This window comes from Perca flavescens, chromosome 5 (genome assembly GCF_004354835.1).
Source record: "Perca flavescens isolate YP-PL-M2 chromosome 5, PFLA_1.0, whole genome shotgun sequence".
In the NCBI taxonomy this organism is placed as follows: domain Eukaryota; kingdom Metazoa; phylum Chordata; class Actinopteri; order Perciformes; family Percidae; genus Perca; species Perca flavescens.
Window position 1 is genome coordinate 9,953,573 of NC_041335.1, and position 26,550 is coordinate 9,980,122.

The following is a 26,550-nucleotide window of genomic DNA, read 5'->3' on the forward strand; positions in this document are numbered from 1 at the left end:
TTTTTTTTTTCAATAGTTCTTTATTAAAATGTTTTCTTTTTTTTTTTTTTTTTTTTACATCCATTTATTGTAATTCCAAGGCAATATCATTCTCAAATATATTGCAGAAACCGGTTGGATATGGATCTATGTTTGACGGACTAGCAATATACTAACGGGACATATAAAAACATAACAGAAACTAGCCTCCCTAATCAAACAAACAAGAAGGTATACAACAGAATATTACATTCTTTCTGCTTAAATTACAAACAACTCTCTTCTCCCATGCACACATAATTATGGTGAGTTTAAGTACGCCCCTTTTAAAAAAACAAATAAAAGCAATAGCCTTCTCTGCTGGCTTACCTTCCCATGTATCCATTTCATGCTTCTCCCAGTCTGCCTGGACCCCATTCAAGCTCGGACTTAGGCTAAGAAAAAGCCACTGGGCCTGATTGCCTCATGACTCTCTGTTCTTTCTCTGCCTCGGTTCTCTCTCTCTCTCTCTCTCTCTCTCTCCCAGCAACCTCTTTCATCGACAGCCTGTCCCTCTCTGACCACAGCCAGCGCGGAGCAACACCACTGGTCACTTTACTGCCCGGTCACATGACCGCAGAGTTCAAGCCCCGGGGTCACAGCTTGGCTTGAGGTCCAATGACAGCTAGGGGTTATCTGAGTGGAACTGATAGTCCTATTTTTGCTGCCGTTCAACAATACTATACTCCCCAGCCGGCACTCCCAGCCCTCGCCCAAATTAGCCTGCCCTCCCCTCGACCAATGCCTCTGGCACTTTTGAGTGGGACCAAAGTGCACAGCTAAGCATAAACACAGGTTTAAGCTGACAAAACACACAAACATGAACTAATTGAAGCACTTAATGCACAAGGTAAAGCTAAAGTTCCTCCGATTGCTTGGTTACAAGCTGGGGCTGCTCGATTATGAAAAGGAAAAAAAAAAAAAAAAATCACAATCACAATCACGATTATTTTGGTCAATATTGATATCACGATTACTCGTTGTCTTTTTGAAAAGACAAATTATTGAATTTACAAAAAGAGTTGTACAAATCAACAGTGAAAACACCTTGATCTGTGGAATTTCCCTTCATACGTTTGCCGTAAAAAAAATAAAAAATAAGAGTCAACTTGCAAAACGCGACGTGCAAAATAACCATTTTACGATGAATCTGTTTGTGATCGTTAGGAGCCGGTATCGTAATCATGATTAACATTGCGAGTCATTGCACAGGCCTATTACAAACTGAACGGAGTGGAAAGCAAAAGGACCAGAGGGCCAATGAGATGGTGGCCAAGAGAAACGCTGAGGTGGATGCTCTTCCTCCAATACAATATCCATAAAGGATGAACATTACATTCAGATATTCCCAGCTAAACGTGGGTGTGCTCTTGTGGTCCAACATGGACACTCACAAGGTTTTCAATCAACGGGAAATACTATTCTCCATCAGCAAATGTAATGTCAAGGGTATTTCTGAAAACATGCTGGCAATTTCTAACTGTAACTGCAACTTTAAGTCATAAATGTGTACTTCTTTTGATCACATTGAGGTTTGAAGGATTTCGGGTCATGTAATGCGAGTAGCCAAACATACTGGAAGAATAATGATGTGGTGCAAGGTATAGATTTAGCATACTTATTTCATATAATAGTGCTGAAATAACGTAATGACCAGTCATTTAGTCATTCTTTTAAATAGTTAAATAATGAATTCATTGGGAATCCTGGTGGAGTGGTCTAAATTGGAAAGCGTTAAAGTAACTGTTACTTTTGGCAGCAACTTGTACGCCAACGCATTCTTTTAAATAAGTAATTAAGTAACGGTTAACGTAAGGCTTGTTTCTTGGTCATTATCTCCCCCATCTGCCAGGCGTAAGTCTGCAAGGGATCATGCATTTGGCCGTGTGTGTGTGTATCTGCACTGTTGGGTAACTGTCTGCCTGCAGCTAATCTTGCATAGGCTACTACTGGATCCATTAGCTTCTCATTTTTTTGGGCACACTTTCTTTTCTCTTTTTGTTCCCAGTAACTAGCACAACCCTATCTAAATATCATGCTATTTAAATGAAGTGTCCCTGGTTCGATTTTGGGCTGGACTTTCATTGCATGTCACCCCTCTCTATCCCAATGGTTTGTGTCCATTTTTCCTATGATAAAATACATTCTAAAAAGGCTTATAAATAATGTTCAAAATTTAAAAAAAAGCAATTCACAGAAGCAATTATTGCTTTGATCAGAATCGATAAGACATGGTCGTTGTCAAGAAAAATGTCACGCATTTGCTGGTTATGGGTTCTCTATTGACATGCTTTGCTGCTTTCCCCCGTTTTATATCTAAAACCTTTTTATTTTTTTTATTTTTTTTACAGTTTGTTAAACAGAACGGGCAATGTGAAGACATCACTTTAAGTGCATTTGATAAAAAAAAAAAAAAAATAGATTATCTAATAATGAGAATAATTGGCGTTATTGGCGATTGCAGGCTTATTTCCATTTTTCAAAGATACATTTACTCACCCCAACAGATTTTGAACATGAATATACACAACAAACAAATAATGTTAAAAGTTGAAGTATGAACCTGTGCATCTTAGAAAATCAAGGGTTGGGTATTGAACCCCAATACTTTTAGTTCTGACCGAAATGTGTTTTTGACAGTTTTTGATATAAATCAAAAACTGTCAAGTACTGAATGCATTCCATGTCTGGTTAGTATTTAGTCAACTTCTTCTTTGATCAAGACGTTGCCAATTTAAGATTAGATTCTATCATGAAAAAGTTCTTCGTGCTGCTGCTTCCTTTGGTATTTTTTCCCCCATTTTGTTTATAATGCCCCAAGTAAGACAACAACATATTTGTGGCTATCATATTGGCAATACTATTGGAAAAAGCATACAGACAAAAAATTCCAGCCCTTACAAACACTAGGTTGCAGAAATCCTACAGTTTCCTACTTGCACCTTTGACTTGAACGGCCATCCAATTTGAAATTAACACATTGAGTTTCACATTTTCTGACATGATTCTGCCCATATCTTGGTGCTGTGGTAACCAGCCTTAAGCCTGTAAGAGCATCTTACCATCCAGTGGGTTCTCTTCCTTCATCCCCTCCAGCGTCCTGGTTAGGGGGCCATAGTGAGAAGCATCCAGTGTTTCACCGTTGCGCCACTCCCTAAAACTCTACTGCATAACCTGATGCTCTGTGTACCCAGCAGCCACTTCTCTACCTGATCCTCACCTCGCATTACAGTGGACAAGCCTGTTTCGAGTCTCCCAGCCCACCCTCTCCACAGCTCCACTCTACTAACACCACTTGTTCACTCTCACAACAGCAAACCCACCCCAACCCTCCCCCCAGGGGCCCAACCCCTGATGAGAATGCTAATGACCCGGCTGCATTAAGTCACATATAAGAAGCTTTTCACATTCAAACACAACAGAGAGAGATAGATAGATAGATAGATAGATAGATAGATAGATATTGGCATGTGAATGCATACAGTCAGAGAGAGAACAGAGCCGTTCCACTGGGTTGGGGAGGATTCATAAAAAAACGCAGCTGAGCTGGTAAGCAGGTAGAAATATGAGGACATGTGTAACCTGTTGGTGTGATCAAAGGCAGTCTTGCAGTCTCCCAGGTTACTTTACACTAATACCATAAGAGTCCACTGCCATATGTCACTGTGTCAAAGGCAGGGAAGGCTTATAGGAAGGACCCAGCCATGGTGTTGTAATTGCATACGTGTTTACATGCAGATTTTGAGCATTAATGTTCTTTACAGTTCACCATGAGTTAATGGCCTGGGTAAATATGGAAGAGTAAACCGATCTAAACCTACTCTACATATGCAGGTTTCCAAAGAAGTTCTTTAAGCTGACATAAATGTTAACTCCAGAAATTCTCATAGTTTAACCAGCTTTTTAAATTTCCCCATTACATTCCCGGTATTATTCAAAGGTTATTGTAAGTAAACCCAGCAGGAAATACACTTTTCTTGACATTTATTTGAATGCAAACAATAAAAAAAAAAAATTGCTCCATACCAACAGATTCAGGAGCAGGCTTTGTTGACATATTTTCAGTCTGAATGGCATAACCTTGCTTGTCGATAGTAATAGGAAGTCAAATCTGAGCCTTGCGGGGGTGGGGGGTTGGGGGGGGGGGGGGGCATGCCATATGTCACCCTTGACCTTAGCACCTTTTCTACCATGCGGCGAAGATGAACGGCATAATCAGCCATGTTGCCTTTAACCTTGAAGTCAATCGGAGCCGGTGTGGCGCTGAGCCTCCGCTGGTTATCTGCCGTCATGTGGAGAGAGGCGCTACCTAAGGACTGGGCCCGAGGCTGGGTGGGGGGTGGGGGACCCTCAGGACATGTAGGATATAGTGCTGCTACACCCGTCGGACACAACGCTAATACCACTCTTTCTACTTCATATCGGACAGGCTCTCTAATCTCTCTTTAGTTTTCTATACTGTTTGGTTTTGCCTTACGTTTGCATTTTTTTTTAGAATGTATTACTGCATTGTCTATATTACTTTTTCAATTGTACATATGACTCATCTTTCTTTATATTATTTGTACATATTACTTATCTTTATTTTTTTACATCACTTATCTTTTTTTGTATAGGTTTCTTATCATTTATATTATAGTGTCCTTATTGCACCATGGGTCGGAGAGAAACGTATTTTCCATTGCTCTGTATGTCAGAAATGACATTGGTATATATAATGTTTGCTGAATAAATAGCATTTTTGATTATTTTCAATGTCAGCTTTTGATACTGTGTTCATACATGAGTGATCACTTTAATTTAAATTTGCTTAATTAGTGCAGGTTCTTAACCTCAGGTGTTCTCTTGATTTGTGGGCCCTTGGAGAGAGCGTACTATATGTGCACAAGCAGCCAGAAAAAATAGGCAATCATTTAATACATGCTGTTCTAATTTTTTTTTGTTAGATTGCAGTCAGTCCCACTCATTTGTGTGTGAATGTGATTTACTAATTAAAATCCTACACCACAACATGACAACACCCTACTTTAGATATATTTGTAAGTGATGCTTCACAATTAAAAAAAAACCCATATATTATATATTTTCCAAAAGATAAATCATACATTTAGAACATCACACACACAATGACCAATATTAAACTAACTTTAGAAAGCTACTTCTGCGGTTAAAAGACCTGGCAGATAGAAACTGTTGATGTATCTACGCATTTTTGGACGAATGAATAATTAAACTTCATTTGACAACGACATTAAAGCGACAAACTCCTAAAAGCTTGTGGTTGTATCCCTCAGACATGAAAAGTGTATTTAAAGTGAAAATCTTAAATTAGCCTCAGGCAGCCGGAGGGTTAGCTTTGGCTTTCCTGCTCCTGACAAACAGGCAGCAAAGCCCTTTTAAACCAGCCCAATTTGTTAGCTTAAATGCTAATTTGATACAATGTCAGCCCGAATGAGATGTTTTGTGACTTGGGTTTCTGCATTTCCCTAAACATTAGAGTAACAAAAGGGCATTTCTTTTGTTTGAGCTCCCCTCCCCCCCCCTCCACACACAGGCCAAACCTCTCCACTCTTCAAACAAACAAAGAGCTTCAATAAAAACCGGAATAGGCCGCACTGCCTTTAGCTCTCCTCCAAATTTATACCAACATGTACATTCAGATTTCCCAAAGCAAGTTAAAGTCAAGTATTTCTGAATACAGGACAAATCGGCCTTTCCGGTTAGAAAGGATGAGAAGTGTTGCTAAAGCACTTCAAGACCCGCTGCCTCTGCTGAATACACTAACAAGACCCAACAAGAGATATGAATCCTCCATTGACTGTTAAAAAAATAAAAGAAGGTAGAAGTTAATGGAGGTCCCTCCTTTTCGGTTTAATTCCAGAGCTTCGGGGTGTTGGTCTGCTTAAACCTGAAAACCAGCTGCCTCACCCTGCCTAAAGGCCAGCAAGACACAGAAATGTTGCTCTGAAAGACCTTTAAGTCTTTTAAATAGGAGGAACAAAAGTTCCTCACAAATTCTTTTCTCTGCCAAAACATTTGGACTTTTTCTGTTACGGATACATAAGACCACATGAAGCGTGTGGTTTTCCGAAAAAGAGGTTTTCCATTTGTTTTCATGAGTAGGAGTATTTTGTACCCACGCACCAAGTAGAAAGGCAAAATAACAGTGCTTTGTGGCTTACTACATATAGTCAATAAACACTCTTACTAACATCAGTGGTTCTTTGTCAGGATACATGCATCCATACTGTAAAAATGACCCAACTTAGTTTACAGATGATGCTCTAATAATCAACAGCTGGGGGACGCTCTATAACAGGGGTCTTCTGCATTTTTTAGGCCAAGGACCCCTTAGCTGTAAAAGAGACGCAGCAGGGACCCCCCTTACTACATACTCCATAAAACAGAGTTGCATATTGAACTGAGTCTACAATAATGTGTAGGGCATAGGGCTGCACAATTAATCGAATTTTAATCACGATCACGATTTTGGCTTCCCACGATCAAGTTTTTGCAAAGCCAATCTAGCGCTCCATAAACCACTGTCTGATCACACGCCTCCATGAGCCCATCAGAGTTGTTCCCTGCACCGCGCAGCTTAGTTTTTAGATGTAGACAGTCACAGAGGACGGAGTAACGTGAGGAAAATTCCACAACCGGTAGCAGTCGGTCATCGTAAGCCAGTCACGATGTTTACCAGTTTACCAGTAAACGCAACATTTTGTCCCGTCTGTTTTGTTTTTTCAGACAACAGCAGTGACCAGTGCTAGTTTGTGTCTTTTAGCTCACAGCTTTAGCAGAAGACTGTTGGACATCCCGCTGTTGGAATCCACACTACACCGTTTAGCTGTCAGCATTTTAGCCGCGTTTAATCCAGTTACTACTGTGGCTAACGGTGGGCTAACGTTACCTGCTGTGTAACGTGTTATTAGTGTTTACTAGCGTGACATGCAGCGATGTTTATGTTGCCTCTAACGTGGGTTTCGGAGCATCAGAGCGCAACACAGAGATGTAAGTAGCAGTGTTATGAGCGACCGAAATCTGCGTTGCTATTTCGTCCGGTAGATACCTTACCGCACACAACAGCTGAAATGGCATACTCCTTCACAGTATCCTTCAATAAAGGAGTGATGTAGCACAATACGGATGTATTAGCAGGAATGTAGCACAATATGGATGTAAAAGTTATAATTAGCCTATGTGACAATAAAATTTGTTTTGGTTAAAATCAACAAATAATCATGATAATTAATCGTGAGCTCAATATTGATCAAAATAATCGTGATTATCATTCTGGCCATAATCGTGCAGCCCTAGTAGGGCAGCCTAGTCTAAAGTCTTTACACATACCTTTTTATGCTGCATACAATACTAAGCTTTTAAAACATGTTTATTGTCATGTTAATATATGTATACATCATGTTTTAATGTTAAAATGTGGCACAGTGAATCCTCTAAACTTAGCTAGGCCAGTATCATCACATCGATGTTGTGTACATAAAAAAAATAAATAAAAAAATTAGTTATCTTTACTAATAATATGTTGGATTAATGTCAATGTATATTTTTCAGCAACTCGGACCCCCTGTTGATCTGTGCTTCATAACAAAGTACAGTATACCTTCCATCTTCAAATATCAAGTTTCTATATTGCTAATTTCAACTTTTTCCCCTGTGGGAATCGATTAGGTTTGCCATTTTCTTTAAAGAGTATTTAGAAGACAAGAAATATTATAGTTTATCTCCGTTTATGAAAATGTGTTCATGTTATAGAGAAAAAAAAGCTGATAGAGAATAGAATTATTGGCATACATGTTTTTTTTATCAGTTATATTAACTAGGGGGCACCAAGATTAACCCAAAGTCTCATAAGTTGATTAAAAGAGGAAAACAATATTTGTATATAGCAGGGGTTCTCAACTGGTCTCACCCTGTGACCCACATTTTCCCATGGTCATTAAGTCGCGACCCACTTTGATAGAAGTCAAACCAAGCAAATTTATTTTTAAAAAAATAGCCTTTGAAAAACACACGTACGCCATCTTTTTTTAAAAACATGAATACACATATTTACATGTGCAAAGTGCATTTCAGAGAACATGAATAAGAAACTCAGGAGGAACATGACAACTGCATGGAAAAAGTGACTTAAATATATTAAATCTCAAAACTGCAGAAAATAATTAAGGCCATAAATGATCTTGCCTCCGAACATCAACACAAACTTAAAGTGAACATTAATCAAATGATGGTTACCATGGCTACGGCGCCAGACTGCTGCAGGGCTCTGACGCATGACCGTCCAAATTTTTGTTTTTTCCAAAATAAAAGACAAGTCCAAAATCAGACGTGCATTAAATAGTTTTCATTTATTTATTGATTGGCTGTCGGCCCACCCCAGAACGGGTCCACGACACGCGTTTGGGTCGTGGACCCACCAGTTGAGAATCACTGGCATATAGGACTGTTTGTGATGAGTCACCTCAGAGGCTGCGGTTTGTACGGGAGCTGACCTCAGGGTTTGAGCTTGCCCACTCCTGCTGATTAGATTTACAATGATCCACCTTACATTCCCCGGATGCATTTGCGTTTTTCGGAGGCCTGGTGACCAGCAGGTCAATGCAGCTGTTCTCTGCCTGAACTTCCAAAGGGCATATAAAACCGAGGTGACCTGGCCACCGTCTTGAGAGCTAATTACCACTAAAAACAGCCACTCATAGGAGCCGTCCTCAATAGCCATTCATCACGCCTTTGATTCTCCTGACAGAGAGGAATTATAAATAGAAGGCATTGATGTTCGTGTCTGAAAAGGTGCATCCATCTATCTATCTATCTATCTATCTATCTATCTATCTATCTATCTATCTATCTATCCATCCATCCATCTATCCATCCATCTATCCATCTATCCATCCATCCATCCATCCATCCATCTATCCATCCATCTATCCATCTATCCATCTATCCATCTACGCTGTAGTGCTAGCCAAACGGTTGTCCGTGTTTGTGTGCCTACCTGTTCCGACATTATAAGAAAGCTTATTTATCGATATACAGTATGTGCAGGATAACAGTCTCAGAAAATGATACAGGCTTTAGTGCACATTGATCTTAGCGCTGTCAGGTTCTAGACTGTGGAGACAATGGCGCTCATCTTTGTATATTACAGGTGAAGATTGTTGACCTTGTTTTTAAATTATATGAATTGTACTATATATTTATGGCTATATTTTTGTATATATTGTATACATTTTTTACTGTACTATGGACCTTCCATTGTGTCCTGATCAATCAATCAACATCCATCCATCCATCTACATCTCTCTATCCACATCTATCCACCTACCTACCTACATCTATATATCTATCTATTTAGTTTACTAACTGAGCAGCTTTTGTATGAGGGAATTTTGAATAACAAATGTATTTATACTGTAGACACACATCAGTTTTTTTAATTCCGGTGCAAAGTCTGGGTAATTAGGTGCCAGAACCTGTTCTGTTACTTCACGGATTTACAGAATTTGTAAGTCTGTCAATGACTAAACGTATTTTCCAGTTAAAACCATAATTGCTGACGCTCACCTTCTTTTCCCCCATTGAGTGGATGCTCTAAATTAAAGAGAAATGTTTATCATGTATTACAGTGAAAACATCATACAATACTGTTGCCTATTATACAGTCCAAGCAGAGTAAACCATGACAACACAATAGGTTGTAACTTTCATTTAATTCCTGTTTGCCAACATACTGTATGAGAAGGGTTTTGCTAGATTAACCTGTTTTGGGGCCATAGGGCGAAACTTTGCTGTTGGGCCAATGTTGACTATCTACACACCCACTACTGCCTTCTGTGCATCATCTATGTATCCTGTCACATCCAAGTCCCCATGAAGGGAATAGTATGACATTTTGAGAAATATGATAATTCCTTTCCTTGGCGAGAGTTCAAACGAATGCCTATCCCTTGACTGTAATTTACGTATAAAGCATTCAAATGAATGTAGGAGCTGTTTTTTCATGCAGTGCTGGTGTCAGTGTGAATGCCCGCTAAGGCTGCGCTCAGACCCACATTGCCTCTGCTGCGTTGCTTCAGGTACCGATGAAAACATGAAATTCAATCCAGGAAGTCCAGTTGGAAGATCAATCCATTTGAGGGCTTCTCAGACTTCAAAACACAGCACAGCGGTTGATAATACTCTCAGACACCGTTTTTACTCCTGGAAAATGACCACGGCAGCAACTGCATGTTTTTTTTGTTGCAACGATCGCAATGGTAAACAGTAGAAATATGGCGTTCACGTTACAAAGTAATCTACCCGGATTGTGCGTTTGCATTTATGTGACTGGCCACAGCAGCCTGCTGGATGATGTCACGTTGCATATCAGTAAAAGTTGAGCCAGGTTAAAAACCCGGGGGGTGGGGTCAAAGGTTAAACCATGCCTTTGTCACAAGACTGAAGAGAGGAGGAAGGATTTCTCCTGCTTTACAGTTTTTACAATGGGGGTTCAAGCATCGCTCAATACAGACCTCACTGTTACAGAATGTCAGCAGCAACATACTGCTGGACCAAATGGTTTGCCAACAAAATGCAATCAAGCTCAGATAATAAATAAAGATGCCTTCAAACTAGGGCTGGGCAATGTATCGATATTATATTGACATCCATATACGAGGCCAGATATCGTCTTAGATTTTGGATATCGTAATATATCTGTAATATGACAAGTGTTGGCTTTTCCTGGTTTTAAATGCTGCATTACAGTAAAGTGATGCAATTCTGTGAACTTACCAGACTTAAAAGCTGTTAAATTAGTATCTGCCTTTAGCCGCTTAGTCATTATATTCACATTATTGGTGACTAAAGAAGCCCACTCAGTTGACATTTTGAAATCTAGATTAAAATCCCACCTCCACTCATTATACTACAGCCAACCATAACACACCATCCGTTCGGTGTCCTTCACAAACAAACCTTTTCCACTTATTGTCTTATGTTGCTGGTTTTGTATTGCTTATTATTACTGCTTTAATTGCTGTTCAATTGTTTTGTTGCTGTCTGTTATTCCTTTACTTGTAAAGTGCACTGAGACCATGTGTAATGGTGATGTTACACTTTAAAAACAATTTGAGTGATTGATTATCTATAAAAACCGGTCAGTGTTAATATTTTGTGAACGCACCAATAGTCAAGCCGGGCATATCGCCGCAATATCGACGTGGATGTATTTGCTCAAAAATATCGCGCTATTGGATTTTAAAATGAACGACTCATCGGTTACATGCTGAAATTTTATCAGAATAAAACATACCGGTCATACACAAATTACTTTTACATGCCAGTGATGTTGATAGGTGTCCAACGTTGTGAGCGAAGTTGAGTGGGTCCCAGTCCTTCACTAACTTATTTCACTAGCCTCCCGGAACTGTCCTGAAATACAATCTAAGCTGTCCTGAAATGAATGCGGACCATCCCAGATTCTGAAATCTTTGTTTTTCTACACTATCGTAAGTTGAAATCATTCAGAGTGACCTTTAACATGAATAAAACCTCATGCAAAGGATTAGGCCTGGATGATTAATCATCAACCTTTTCATTTAAATCCATCTGAAAAGATTAGATTAGAAACTGAAGGTATCAGTCACACCACGACAAAGACAACGGATGAAATAGAAATGAAACGTCTTTCAAGGAGCCGAGAACTTTGAACTGTGTAAGATCCTGATAAAACATTTGAATGGGTCCTCCCTGTCTGAAGAGTACAAATGCCCCTCTCCTTACTCCCTTAAATAAACCCAAATCATGTACTGATTCATCATACGGATGTAGCTTTAACTGAATTTTAAGCCATTGTGCCATTGATTGACTTGCAAATAGAGATGGGCCTGTGACCGGTTTCAAGGTACACCGCCGATTTGTAAAAGTCACGGTTTCAAAAGCACTTTGTTTTTTACCCAGACATTTTAAAATAATATATTTTAAAGCTGTAATTAGTAAAATAGGCCCCACGATACGGTATTATGACTTACTTATGTCACAATTATCTACCGTTAACAGCACTGAAACTGAAAGTTTGTCCATATGAGGGTTAGGGTTAAAAGTCATCTGGAATAATTTCAAAATATGAGAAGATGACATCCAAAAAGTCGAGTGCCAGATATGCCAATGGGAACTGGTGTATCACAAATCTACAACAAGTATATATATATATATATATACACACATACACACACACACACACTTGTATATTGAAATTTTAGCAGTTCAATAGCTTGAAATGGTACAAAAGGTAAGTGGTGAACTGCCTGAGGTTTAAAAAAAAAAAAAGTAATGTTACGCAAAACTGGAAAATAATGTACATTTCAGAATTTTACAAAAGGCCTTTTTCAGGGAACAAGAAATGGGTTAACAATGTAAAGCTGTTCTGCAGCAATGGAGGTTGATCAAGCTTTGAAAGTTGGTGCAACCAATTCCCACAGGAGTTCCAACTTGTCTGGATTACTTACAACCCCCTCTGTTTGTATAAAAGTATTGTTGGAACACATTGTGGTACCGTACCCTCGTGAATATTATCTGAACAGTATTGTACTGCAGAAAGTAGTGTGTTGTAAAAATGGCGGGAAAAAGGCAATTAACAATGGAAGAGAGACAGACCATCATAAGACTTAAAAATGTTGATCTTTCCTACAGAGAAATTGCGAAGAAAGTCAAGGTGTCAGTGAGTACAGTATTCTTCACCATCAAAAGGCACTTAGAAACCGGGGGAAACTCTGACAGGAAGAGGTCTGGCAGACCCAAAGCCACAACAGAATCAGAAGACAAGTTTCTGAGAGTCAACAGCTTGCGTGATAGGTGGCTCACAGGACAACAGCTTCAAGCACAGCTTAATAGTGGTTGTAATAAGCAAGTCTCAGTTTCAACTGTAAAGAGAAGACTTGGAGCTGCAGGTTTGATAGGTCAAGTTGCAGCAAGAAAGCCATTGCTAAGACGTCGGAATAAGAAAAAGAGGCTTGCCTGGGCCAAGAAACATCGTCAATGGACTACTGAAGACTGGAAGAAGGTGTTATGGACTGATGAATCAAAATTTGAAATCTTCGGTTCATCGCGCAGGATTTTTGGACGCCGTCGAGTAGGCAAACGGATGGTTCCTCAGTGTGGGACATCAACTGTCAAACACGGAGGAGGAAGCATAATGGTCTGGGGCTGTTTTGCTGGATCCAGGGTCGGTGATTTGTACAGAGTGAAAGGCACCCTGAACCAAAACGGCTACCACAGCATTTATGCACCTAGTTGGTCAGGGGTTCATCCTAGAGCAAGATAATGACCCAAAACATAAGTCCAAGCTATGCCAGAACTACCTTAGGAAAAAAGAACTAGATGGTAAGCTTAAAAACATGGAGTGCCCAGCACAGTCACCAGACTTAAAGCCCATTGAGCTGGTTTGGGATGAACTGGACAGAAAAGTGAAAGCAAAGCAACCTACAAGTGCCACACATTCATGGGAACTTCTGCAACAGAGTTGGGAAGAACTTTCTGAAGAATATTTGATTTCCATTGTAGAAAGAATGCCACGAGTGTGTTCAGCTGTTATATCTGCCAAAGGGGGCTACTTTGATGAGTCAAAAATTTAGAATACATTTTGGTTTATAAATTGATTCCATGATTTTTTTTAAATTAAATTGTTCATTTGTTCTATTCTTTCATTTCAGAGTACAATAAGACATTGAACTGAATGAATTTCAATAAAAACCTGGAAAAATTGGGGTGTTCTAAAACTTTTGACCGTATGTATGTATGTATGTATATGTATGTATGTATGTATGTATGTATGTATGTATGTATATATATATATATATATATATATATATATATATATATATATATATATATATATATATATATATATATATATATATATATATATGTATATGTATGTATATATATATATATATATATATATATATATATATATATATATATATATATATATATATATATATATATATATATATATATATATATATATATATAGCCATATATTTCAAGTCATTACCTTTTTTTCAAACTTCAAATTACGTCCCCAAAGTGAAACTTTGTCAAACATCAGTTTTGTCTGAAGAAAAATGTCTCCGGTTTGTTCATTCTAGTACCAAAAGGTTAAATTCTCATGTGCAATTTATATAATAAAAGATCAATACTTGGCGTCCGTGTATCCATACAGTATTGCCACGGAAAATATCGCGATACTATGCTGCATCGATTTCCCCCCCACCCCTAGTAATTGCAATAATGCAATACCGTGAAAGACTCTCAAACCGCCCCATGCCTACTTGTAAAAAGTTGTCATGAACGCAGGGGGGGGATACACACTATAAATGGGGGTGGGGGTCTATAACATTTATAACATTATAACACTTTATTTCCTGCATTTGGGGGCATTTTGAAATGTTTTAAAGGTTTGTTTTTTTAGGAATTATGTTCATCTCAACAACAAATCTGTTGGAGAATGAGACCTAGTTAGAACCTGAAGCTCCAAAGTTTAAAGCATCTTTATTTTTCTCGCCGTAACACAAGTAGGCACAATTCATGTTTTGAGCCCCCTGAACACCCTCTTCTAAATATTGCACCACCCCCCAAATCTACACCTATGAACGCAGCACCATCATGATAAGAAGGTGCTGCTGGTTCTTTATGGGCTAGGGCAGCGCCATGCTTCCCCACCAGAGGGCGGTATCATACAAACATGGGGGCCCCCCTGTGAGCTTTCTGTCAGCAGACAAAGAGCAAGCAAAGTCAGCAGCATGAGCTGACTTGGTCACTCACAAATACCAACAGGCTGATCAAAGCAGAGCAATGTGCGAGCTAAGAGGCAGCGGAGCAGCCATTATAAGCTCTAGATGTGGGCCAGCAGCTTTATTGATGGAGGGTGCTGAGGGGGCTCCGACTCCTAATCGTCTTATCTGGTGCCAAACAAACCAACACCACCTTTGATGTTGCGTGGTTTCGGTTCACAGAAGTGGTTTCAGCGGCGGCTGACTATTCTGGATTAAACAACCGTTTTTTTTTTTTTTTTTTTATCCAGTATATGGCTTTTGTTACAAAACATTTCATTTGGAGACAGAAAATGGCTCTCTATGACTAACAGAGGTCTAGCTCGGTGCCACACAGCTGTACAATTATATAAAAAAAAAAATGAAAAAAAAGGTGGTTAAAACTCCTCACGGTGATCAAACAAATGCAGGCAAGCCCAAACAAAAACCACAACAATCAGGTTTAAGAGGTAGCTTCACAGCGGAGACCCCACCCCTAACCTCATGTACCCAACTGATATGAAGCCTCAAGTGCAGACGTACATTATATATGCTACAGCAATGTAGGTCTGAAGCCAATGAGCCCGCTTGTGATAAAAAAAAAAATCCATTGTTAGAAAATATAAGAAATAGAAATAGAAATATTCTTCACAGGAGGTAAAACGATTGGCTATTGATGGTAAACGATTGAGCATCATCTTTTGCACTATACGGATGGAAAAAATTGCAGCATTTAACCATTTCAATTATGAGTAACATGTAGACAAAAAAAAAAAAAACTTAACATGAAAAGCATGACATAATATCTACAGTGAAATATTGTGTTAGATATAAGTGCTAAAGGATTTTTCTTGTACAGGCATACTTTGTGCAAGGATTTTTAAGCAGGCTTATCAATGTGCCAACTTTCATACTTTTTATGTGTCGATGCGTGGACAATTTTCTCGCCACATGCCAGGAAGTTACAAATCGGACATAGATCTCAAATGTCCAGATGTGCGTTGTAGAGGAGGATGAGACAGCGCGATGAAGAATCGCTGTCTTTCTGCCATGTCGGTAATGACAGGTTAGGTTGGCAGCAGGGTGTCTGCTACGCCTCCTTCAAGAAGAACTGCTGCCGAAGCCTGAATGGCACTGGAGCCTGTCAAATTACAGTGGGATGCAAACTCACTTCCCACTCCCTCTTCCCTCCATCTGCCGTCTATCTCTTCACCGCCACTCCTCCTTTTGCTATCTTTTGTCTGTCGGCTCTAAAGTAGCACAACTCGTTTTACGACTCAGAGACTCCCAAAACGGAAATGTTCTTATACCAACATGTCCGAACGTGCCCGCGCTCCACCAACATCTGGAAGCGACATTGGATAGAAATGTCGGAGTGATGCTTTAAGAGTATTTCAGGAATTCCCTCAAAAGGCAGATTCTCACAATGGCGTTTTGAGTGAATCTGTCGCACGGTGCGAACACACAGGGGAGTCTGGATGTGGTGCACTCCGATTAGTATTTGATAGAATATCTAAGACTTAAAGATTGCAGCCCTCAGCTCCTACTTTGGAGGTGCGGACTTCTTCGGTGTATTTCAAGAAAAATGTTTGGGAATATTTGGCCATTTAATATGTCGCACTGATAAAAAGTGATGGCTCTCATAGGCCATTTTCTAAAGCGGGTAACAATGGAGGTCCCTACAGTATCGCCTCTTTAGCCCTTCCCCTCCTATATCCCTCATCCCTGCTTTGTCCATATCTAGCTCATCCCCTATTTTTCTCTCATCCAACACCCCCCCCTTATATATTCCCACCCCCTCTCCATCCCTCTCTATCTCTTAACACCCAACCCCCCCCGCTGTCTTCTCTCTCTCTCCTCCTTTTCTGTCCAGCCCTCCTCTTCTTGCTCCAGAACTGTCAGATGGCATTAGCTCCGTTCACGCTCACGGCCTGTAGGAATAACAGCCGTGAACCTCGCCGAACAGCACCATTCTCCTGCTCCAGTTAGCTCTGCACTCAGCACAGGCTGTTGCGCAAATACCAATGTTATTCACGTTGTGCCCCTTTCACTTACACAACATGCCCCACTAAAAGGGCAAAGTAAGGCGGACGCAAATCTCAGCGGAGAAGGTCAGGGCACCGAGTAAAGACTCGCGTGTATTGTATAACATGGTCACGCTCGCTCATAATTATCAGCTCGTCCCCCACTGATTCAAGGATCGACCCACAGCTTTGCTAAGATCTGGCTCACGTGGATCAAAAACGGATCCACTTCTTATCTACTTATGGAGCCACAGGCCTGAAAATTTGTTAAATATATCATGCTCAGCTTATTTCCCATGAAGTTTCAGCTGCAGGGCAAGTTGTGGTTGGTATTAAAAGCCCACTGTGACCAATAAGCTGTAAAATGTGCAGAAGTTTTCATTGTGCGTAAAATGATTCCAATATGGCATGCATACATGTAACAGATGCTGCATACAGGCTGCTGATTTTCATGCCAAAGCCTGATTAGTCGTTAATGTATTCCACTCTGAAAATATGTCACTATCTTTAAGAGTCTTGTATTTTCAACATCAATGTGTGTATTGAAATCACAAACATAGGCATTTCAGATTTCATGGTGTGCATGGCTACTGACATTGAGTAGAACACCACAAAGAAGAAGAGCCAGAGCCAGAGCGAGCCAGGCCGGGCTAGCATCCCTCAGGCTGAGAAACTCAACACCTGAAACTAATCTAACCCAGTTGGAGAGGAGATTTCTACTTGTAGCTGTTGTCACTGTGTCCAGAATGATTATCTGTACATTTCATCTAATAGTTTGGGGGGGGGGGCTTGAAACGTGTAGCATGGATAATTAATCTGATTTTGATTTTTTTGAAGGGCTGCGGACCCTTATGAATAGGATTTAGTAGGAATAGGAATAGTTACAAAAATTACAATATTAGGGTTAGGGTTAATCCGTGAAGAGAACACCTCGCCAAAGTGCCAGACGCCATGGAATGTGAGCATTTGCCCACTCAAGTCGGTTACGACGACGAGCTGCAGACAGGTAGAGAGAGAGAGAGAGAGAGAGAGAGAGAGAGAGAGAGAGAGAGAGAGAGAGAGAGAGAGAGAGAGAGAGAGAGGAACCCTAACCTTACCCCTAACACCAGATACTGACTAGTTTTCTGACCCTCCCTGGACCCCCCCCCCAATGCAGCAAAACTGCACATTTTAGTGTGGCCTTTTCTGGGGGGGCAAAAACAAAAGTGTTGCGTTTATAATTTTGTTCAGTGTGTAAACCAGTCCTAACGAACGTAAGACAGGTGGTGTGAACTGTGGTTGGAGAGGAAACAACTCGATTAGTAAACTAAGTATTTACAATGCAATAATTGATTAAGTGTGAAGGAGCGTTTGCGTTTGTGAGGCAAATGCGTTCTTGAAGGGGTGATCTGCATGGGCGACGCAATTATCGGTTTGACAGGCAAGCACAGATAGATTAATACAAATACGAGGAGAGTATATTTTCTCATCACCCCGTCCTCAACAAGCCCAGCATGGAAGGAAGGCTTAGAGGCTAATAATCAAAGCAGATTAGCCCTAGCTCTGATAGATGCTACGCAAGCCTGCTAATCATCCGAGTGATAACCATGAATCATCCCATCGCAGTCAGAAATGAGCAGTGTGTTTCAAATTACGATTTTGATGGAATGATCTCTGTATCAGCGGCCCATCAGAGTGCCTCTCTTTGACTTCCATTTGCCTCCTCTAGCCCGTGTCGCAGTAATTCCTCCGTGTTAATATAGTATGTGTAAGTCGGTGCATATTAAGTGCGACGAGGAAGGGTGGGCGGAAACACTGAAGCTTCAGAGAACCGGTGTGACTGTGATCTCCGGCCTGCCTGCCTGCCCTGTGATTTATCCTCGAAATGACAGACTTGCCCCTTATTGGGCTACGGGTGGAGAGCTAATGACATGCTGCGTGGGCTAACATGACTATTAGCCCACTCTGAGCAGCAGGAACTGACAGGAACACAATTCTGTCATTACGCCCTGAGGAGACCTCTAATCAGGAAGGCAGGGATACTATGAGAGGCCAGACGCACTGGTTTCGGTGTGGAGACAAAGAGGTAACTGCCTGGCTCTGTCTTACCTCAACCTTTAGGAGGGTCTGCAGGCTCAGGAGATCATTTCCAAAAGATTTAAACCTTAAGTACGCATTGTTGTTTTTGACATGCCAAAGAGCAATAACAAGTGGCAAGAGTAACTCAGCTAGTTGTTGCTACTTGCAAAGTAAGCGCAACGAGCACGGCGGTACATATGTTTTCCAACCCACTCTTTGCTGCTACAGCCTCACTTGGCCTGGATGACCAGAAGCTTACCATGGCTAATGCTAGCTAAACGGAGATAATTCTAAGTCACGGACATCACACCATTCATCATTTCTAGCAACAAACCCCAAAAAAAAAAAAAAGCTCACCAAAATCACACGTCGCCTCCAAAATGGTCAGCTCCCCTACCCCCAACATCTCAGACCTGAATGATGGAGCCATCACACGCCTTGCCCTCACCATTGTCAATGACACCAATCACCCTCTATATCCACACCATCATATAGCCACCATCTGGCCACAGATACAGGATTCTGAGGTGTAGAAGGACTCTCTTTGGCAGAAGTTTTGTCACTTCTGCCATAGCACTGCTTAACAAATTATCTTGCTGATCTGGTGTCGTTTTTTATACGTTTATGTGTCTATATGCCTGTCTTTATGTTATCTGTTGATGTATTCGTCTGTATATATTGCCACGTGCATGAAACCGACTGTGAAACAAAAATGGGACAATAAATATACATCTGTCTATCAATCCATCTACAGAGTCAGTTCAAAGACCTAGAATAGGGCTGCAACTAACGATTATTTTCATTGTTGATTAATCTGTTGACTAATATTCTCGATTAATCACTTAGTTGTTAGGTCTATAAAATGCCAGAAAAAGGCTAAGCATGTTGATCAGCGTTTCCCAAAGCCCAATATGAAGTCCTTACATTTATTTTTTGTGCTCAACTATATCAACAATTATATTTACTGTCACAGAGTAGTGAAGAGAGTAGAACATACGGTATTCACATTTAAGAAGTTGGAATCAGAGAATTGTGTACATTTTTTTCCTAAAATAATTGTCTCAATTACTTAATGTCCTATGGGCATGTGACAAGCTCCGGGAATATTGGACCGGGATACATAATAACCTATGTCTGATTGCAGGGATCCAGGTTCCATTCAACCCAAAACTATTTGTTCTGGGAGATGGGTCAATCCTAAGCGGGATGGATAAGCACATAACAACCTGGGTCAAAACTGGTTTAATGATAGCCAGACAGATTCTTCTAAGAGGATGGAGAAATGAAGTGAAGGGGTGCCTTCAGGAGAGGGCTTGTGAGATGGCTAGAGTGGCAGTGTTTTAAAAAAAATATATATAAATGGTTTGCAAGATTGAATGTCTACAAGTACTTTTCTGGAAGGCTCCTAAGAAGCCATTTGCTGTGGAGAAGCGTATGCTATGTGCTTATGGTGTAATCGCATATATATCATGTTTATTTGGTTTACAGTTTTTTGTCTATTTGGTTATTAGTTTATTGCACTGTGTACCTAAGTTGACAACCAAAGGCCTACTGCATGTGTGATGATGATGTGTGAGGTGGTTCAGGATGCTATGTTCGTGTTGTAAACGGTATGCTTTGTATGTTGTTTAAAGCAATAATAAAAAAAAAGAAAGAATTGGAATCACTAAAACAAATTACTCAAATTGATTGATTACCAAAATAGTTTTTAATTATTTCAATAGTTGATAACTAATTGACTATATGTAACTTTTAAATGTTTCTGAAACGGTTTAATTTTCCATCTGATGTTCATAAATGACCTTTAACTGCAAACGAGACCAACCGTGAAAAGAATGCTATTTTTTATATAGTTTTTATTAATGCCTCTGCCTGGGTCAGGTTTTTCCCGCAAAGACACAGAATGATTTGCGGCAGGTAGACAGTGCAGTAACACATTCTGATGGGTCACATATTTAGTTCTTACACAGGAAATGTGTTAGTGTATCCAGCCAGGTAAAAGGTAGCAGGAGATTTCTTTATATAGGCCGAATTTTATTTGAATTTTACTTTAGAAGTTTTCTGCTGTAGTTATGCCTGATACTTGGGCAGGGCCATCACAGAAAAGAAGGAAATTAAACAAAGAACAACTAAAAGCTAAAAGGGAAAGTGACAAAAATTGGTCGGGCTTTCAAGAGATGGAGACTATTATTGGATTGTAAATAATTAAAAAAAAAAAGTCCCTGAAGTGACCCTCAGGTATGTCCATTTCAGTCATAAAATAACAATGTGCGATGTGGTTGTACATCAGTAACCTACATTAAATTACATCCCCTTCCATTTTCTTGTACTTGTGTAAAGCGTGTTTGGGTTTCATGAAATGCGCTATATTAAATCTAAGTTAGTTGCTACAACAAACTTTTAATATATATGTAAACAATTGATCAATTATCAAAATAGTTGCCAATGTTATTTCAAATGACTAAATGATCAATGGTCTAATTGTTTCAGCTGTAGCCAACTGACTATTTTTTTTTACCCTTTGAGAAATGAAATTCAACCAACCATCACCTTCGATTTTCTTTTTGCGACTGGTGAATTGCTACTCAGTGATACTGAATTTAGCAATATAATTGTACATCTTCTGCTAGCTTCACTGCTTCCTCTTTGAGGCCCTGTCCCCCCCAACCCTGCCTACTTCACATCACAGTGTCTGTTTTAAAACATACTACACATGTTTTATGGCTTTGTACTGCAAACCTCTGTGGATTTGCTTCATTTGATCAATATGGTGTTTTAGCAATGGCAAGTTGGAACACCCATGTATTACATTACGTCTGTATATGAGCATCAATCCAATTTCACCACATACCTGACACTGTGTGGAATTTCCTAATGCAGTAAACCCCACTCATCTTACACTTCAAGAGGATTAAAGTTAAAATTATCAGCAAGCAGCACTGAAGCAGGTTTGTCCACGAACATTCCTCCCTGCAGTAGATGGAACGCAGGAATGTGACAGGCCCCCATGCTTTAGCCCACAGACTGTATCACTGTGTGTTAATCATACATTATAATCAGTACCCAGGCACATACCTACTTATCTGGGTAAGGTTGTGACGATATAGAAAGAGCCTGAGAAATTAGCTGGACTTCACTCACCCGTTTTAAACCAGATCGCTCTGCTCTAGTGAACGTTGGATATTTTAATATTTATTTTACCAAGCATTTCCTTTTCATGAAAAACACTCAGCAAAATGTGTTCATAGGGGTGCGAGAGTTCTGCACAGGCTTAAAACTGAGACCCAGCCTGTTCTTGTGTCTTTAAGACCCAACCAGCCTGAATGGTACTGCCAAATTTGAGTTTCAAACCAAAGACGAAGCTATATATATTTTTTTTTTTTTTTTTACAATTAATGCAATGCATTTGCTACACCATCTAGTTTGTTCTTGCCACTGGGCATTGGATTTGGTCATTTAAAAAAAAAGGAAACAAAGACCACAATGTGCTTGGTAAACTGACAGTTTGCCTACTACTTCCAGGACTACAACACTAGTACAAAGTAATAGCAGCAGTAGCATTAATGCTGGTAGTAGTAGTAGTAGAAAAACATCACACTACAGCATTTCAATCTATTGAGGATTTAGTTGTTATCTTGAAGGATAACCTTCATCAAACAGCACTACATAAGATCAAAACTCAGAGTATTCCACTTACCTAGATTACTTTCATTGATTGCATCTGTGAATACAGAAGACAAAAACTGTATCAATGCACATGATCAATAGAGATGGAACGTCAGGACATATTCATGCAGTGAGGCTCAAGCCTTAATGTTATGTCTATGTGCTAAGACACTTAGACTGTGTCTAAGTCGGGGCATTCGGTCTGACTTGCTGAGGCCTGCACTGCAGGAAGGAAGAGGTAATGGTGCAGGCAAGTCAGTGTCAGGCAGGGGGTTCCAGTACAACAATGTTCCAGAGTTTATTTACAACATCCTGAAATATACATTTTTACAAATATCAGATTATATATATATATATATATATATATATATATATATATATATATATATATATATATATCAGTCTTATCTGGAAAATAAGAATGTACACTGGAGTACATGTACATGTTTCTGAGTCACAACTAACTAAGATTACGTGACCCCGAATTCGTGGGAGTAGATGGGAGATGTCTCTACCAATGCTTTCAAGCACATTTCACAGTCTTCCTCGGTAGATGGAGCTTGCTCCGAAAAAGTTTTTTTTTGTTGTCAAACCAGGGCTGCACAATTAATCAACAATACTCTCCTCCAACCGGAGGCAGCTGTCACAGCCAGGTGGGAAGGTGAGTACTGTCATGATGTAAGGAAATGGAATGGTCCCAAGAGGGCCATAAAAGGGAGCCCACAGCAATGAAGTAGATTGACAGCAATTACAGCTGGGCCTCCATAGGACTGCCATGATGCAGATACGCCGAAAACTTTTTCCCGATTACTAAAATCTTTTACCCTGTAAAACATTTAGGTAAAACCACAAGGATATAAAAAAAATATATTGTAAAACTATGGGTTAAAACTGGATAAAACAGACCACATCGACACCACACATGTGCTCTTAGTATTAATCGTAATTAATCATTAATACAATGTAGTACTACCACCACCTGGGGCCATGGTTATAATCGTTAACGAACAAAATAACGAAAACTAGGAGGGAAAATTAAAACGAGACATTACATAAAAAACGGTAACCAACTAAAACTGTAATGTTTGCAAAACTAACTAAAATAAAATAATGGCGTAAATGTCCTCAGTTTTCGTCTTTGTCAATGTCTTTCATAGAACAAATAATGTTATATCTTTCAGAGTTGACATTTCCGACCATAGACCTGTTTTATACAGTCTATGTCATGGACATAAATAGTTTGACTAGAACCCAGAAATTCCAACATTCCACGTCAAATTGAACACAACATCATCCATCCCCTCGCCTGGCATCATGGCGGTACCGAAAGTCGGAAGAAAGCAGCAGAGTCCTATTTGATTACGACTGGGTCAGATAAAGACAAATGTGGAAGGTGGTAAAATATGTGGATAATTTATTAAAGGAAAAAATCCCACGAATTTGAAAGTACATTTGAGAAGTGCGCACAAAGACCTTACTAAGGTAAAGGAGAATGCAAAGCCCCCTTTCCCCGAAACAGAAGCTAACCCTGGTACAGGGCATGAATGTATGGGTACAAGGCATGGATGTATGGGTACAGGGCATGGATGTATGGGTACAGGGCATGGATGTATGGGTACAGGGCATGGATGTATGGGTACAGGGCATGGATGTATGGGTACAGGGCATGGATGTATGGGTACAGGGCCCGGATGTATGGGTACAGGGCCCGGATGTATGGGTATAGGGCCAGGCAGTATGATGGAGACAACAGCAGGACAGAGAACACTACAGGAGGGCTTTCACCGGCGACCTGATAGTTGCTGGTTAGTTAATACGCACGAACACAAAGGAGGAAGGGTGGTTAATGTGTATTGATACTGGGATGTCTACACAACTGTGAGTCGACTGACTTCAGAAAGTTCGCCACTTTACTCGAACTAAAGTTCAAAACACCTGTTCATATTAGTTGGTTGGCTATTTAGGTTTTTTCCTGGCACAGTTTTTACTTACACATTTTGCACTTACTGCGGCGTCTTGTGTAGACCGTTTACATATTTATGACCATATGTAGGCTACATTTTATGTACTGGTGTTATTGTTGAATACATTGTGAATACATATTTCTAAAATTGTATGATGTTTTTGTTGTTATTATTGTTGTTATTATTATTATTATTATACAATACCTTTTCTGATCTTTTTTAATCTTGCCCCTGACAAATAACCCATGTTACAAAAAAAGACTAAAACTAACACTAAAACTAATACGAAGCATTTTCAAAAAATAAAAACTAAACCAGCAAACCCGCTTTAAAAACGAATTAAAACTAAACTGAATTTGAAAACAAAAGAAATACAAATTTAAAAAAAACCATTAATCTGAATTTTATCGAAATCGCAATATGGACTAGTGTAAAATTCCAATCGCATGAGGGGCAATATTTGTTAAGGCAAAATATGTTTAGAAATATACCTATTCTGAAATAAGTATTGTGGTGCTGCAAAGATGTCCCAGGGTACAAATCGGATTCAACAGAATTCAGGGAAAAAAAATCTTTGTTTTGACTTTGTTTGGACAGATCCTCGCAAAATATCACACCATGATCATTTCAATATATATTTTCAATAACATGAGAATAATCATGAAAGAATTATCATTAACCTCCAATATCACGAATCGTATCGCAATTTCAATATCAGTCAAAAATAATTGCAGTCAGATTTTCTTTCTAAATTGTTCAGCCCTACCCCCACCCCCCAAAACATCATCATACAATGCATGGTAAACCATTATTCATTATATAAAAAAGATAATTCATGTCAAACATGGCATGTGTGAATATTTAACACTGTTTAATAGTAAAAACTGCACATAACAGCCTCGGCTGACTTATCTGATTATTCTAAAGGCTACCCAACCCCTGCCCTCCTCATCAGCAGCTTAACAAAATGCTCCTGACATGCTCACACAGAGCGCCGAGAGCGAGGCAGCCTTACGAGGCAGAAATGGTGACATCACCCGAACAACAGCTAAACAAAATAGGCCACAGCTGGTTTGGTTCTTTAGGCTCCAAATTAGACTCAATATGTCACACAGCATCACATCACACGGAGGACTGTAGAAATAAGCACTGAGCTGTCTCCATAGGACTGAGCCGCTGCGATCTCTTTCTGTTTGCTTACTTTCTCCATTCTGTTTTCAGACATACAGATACAGAGCTCATGCTAATTTGCACTAGATGAGGAATGAGCAACGGAGGGTGTATTGGTGGGGAATGGATGAATTATGGAAGGATTTAAATAATAAATAGGCCCTCTTCAACCAGACGAGAGTCTTGAAAGAGGGGGGTATTCAGGGAGGTAGTGGGACACTTTGTGGAAGCCATAGAGTCTCTAAAGCGATCTGGGGCATATGAATAATACCTTACTGGGTCCATTATTGCTCATCAAAGCATCAAATGAATAATTCTGTGGGGGCCCTTGCGAATGTGCATACAGTGCTGCTATAGTTCCACTTCAACAATAAAACAGAAGGATGGAGCAATGCTATATCTGCACACATATGGAAGCAGAGATAGAAACACCTGGGAGAAATCAGTTAGCTGTCAGTATGAAGACATTAAGCCTTCATATATAAAACAGTTCATGAAGCCTTTAATGGTGCAGACACGGTATTTAGGCCACATGACAAAGTAAACAGTAAACATGATTCTTACATTTACCCTCGAAGATAAACTGTAAGCAATAAACTTTAAGCAATCCTGGAAGGGATCGGACAAGCCAATCTGGAGACACAAGGGATAAAAGAAATGGGGAAGGGAAAGGGTGGGGGATCAGTAGTGAAAAGGAGTGTCGCCCCCCCCACCATAAGTGTTGCTTCTCAGACCTCCACTTAAGAGACCATGGTCTAAAAATACCCCAGTCAAGCTCGGTGGGAAGGCTTCCCCAAAAACCAAACTAAATTTTTCACCAGCAGCATGTGGAGAGCA

The 26,550-nt window shown here is 39.8% G+C and overlaps 1 protein-coding gene across 1 annotated transcript in view; it reads right to left on the reverse strand.

The window, feature by feature from the left end:
* nr6a1a (nuclear receptor subfamily 6, group A, member 1a) overlaps positions 1 to 26,550 on the reverse strand; it is a 117,577-nt gene that overhangs the window by 28,840 nt on the left and 62,187 nt on the right. The window contains exon 3 of the mRNA XM_028577767.1: positions 22,611 to 22,634. Coding sequence (XP_028433568.1) covers positions 22,611 to 22,634 — 24 coding nt within the window. The remainder of the gene's footprint in view (positions 1 to 22,610; positions 22,635 to 26,550) is intronic.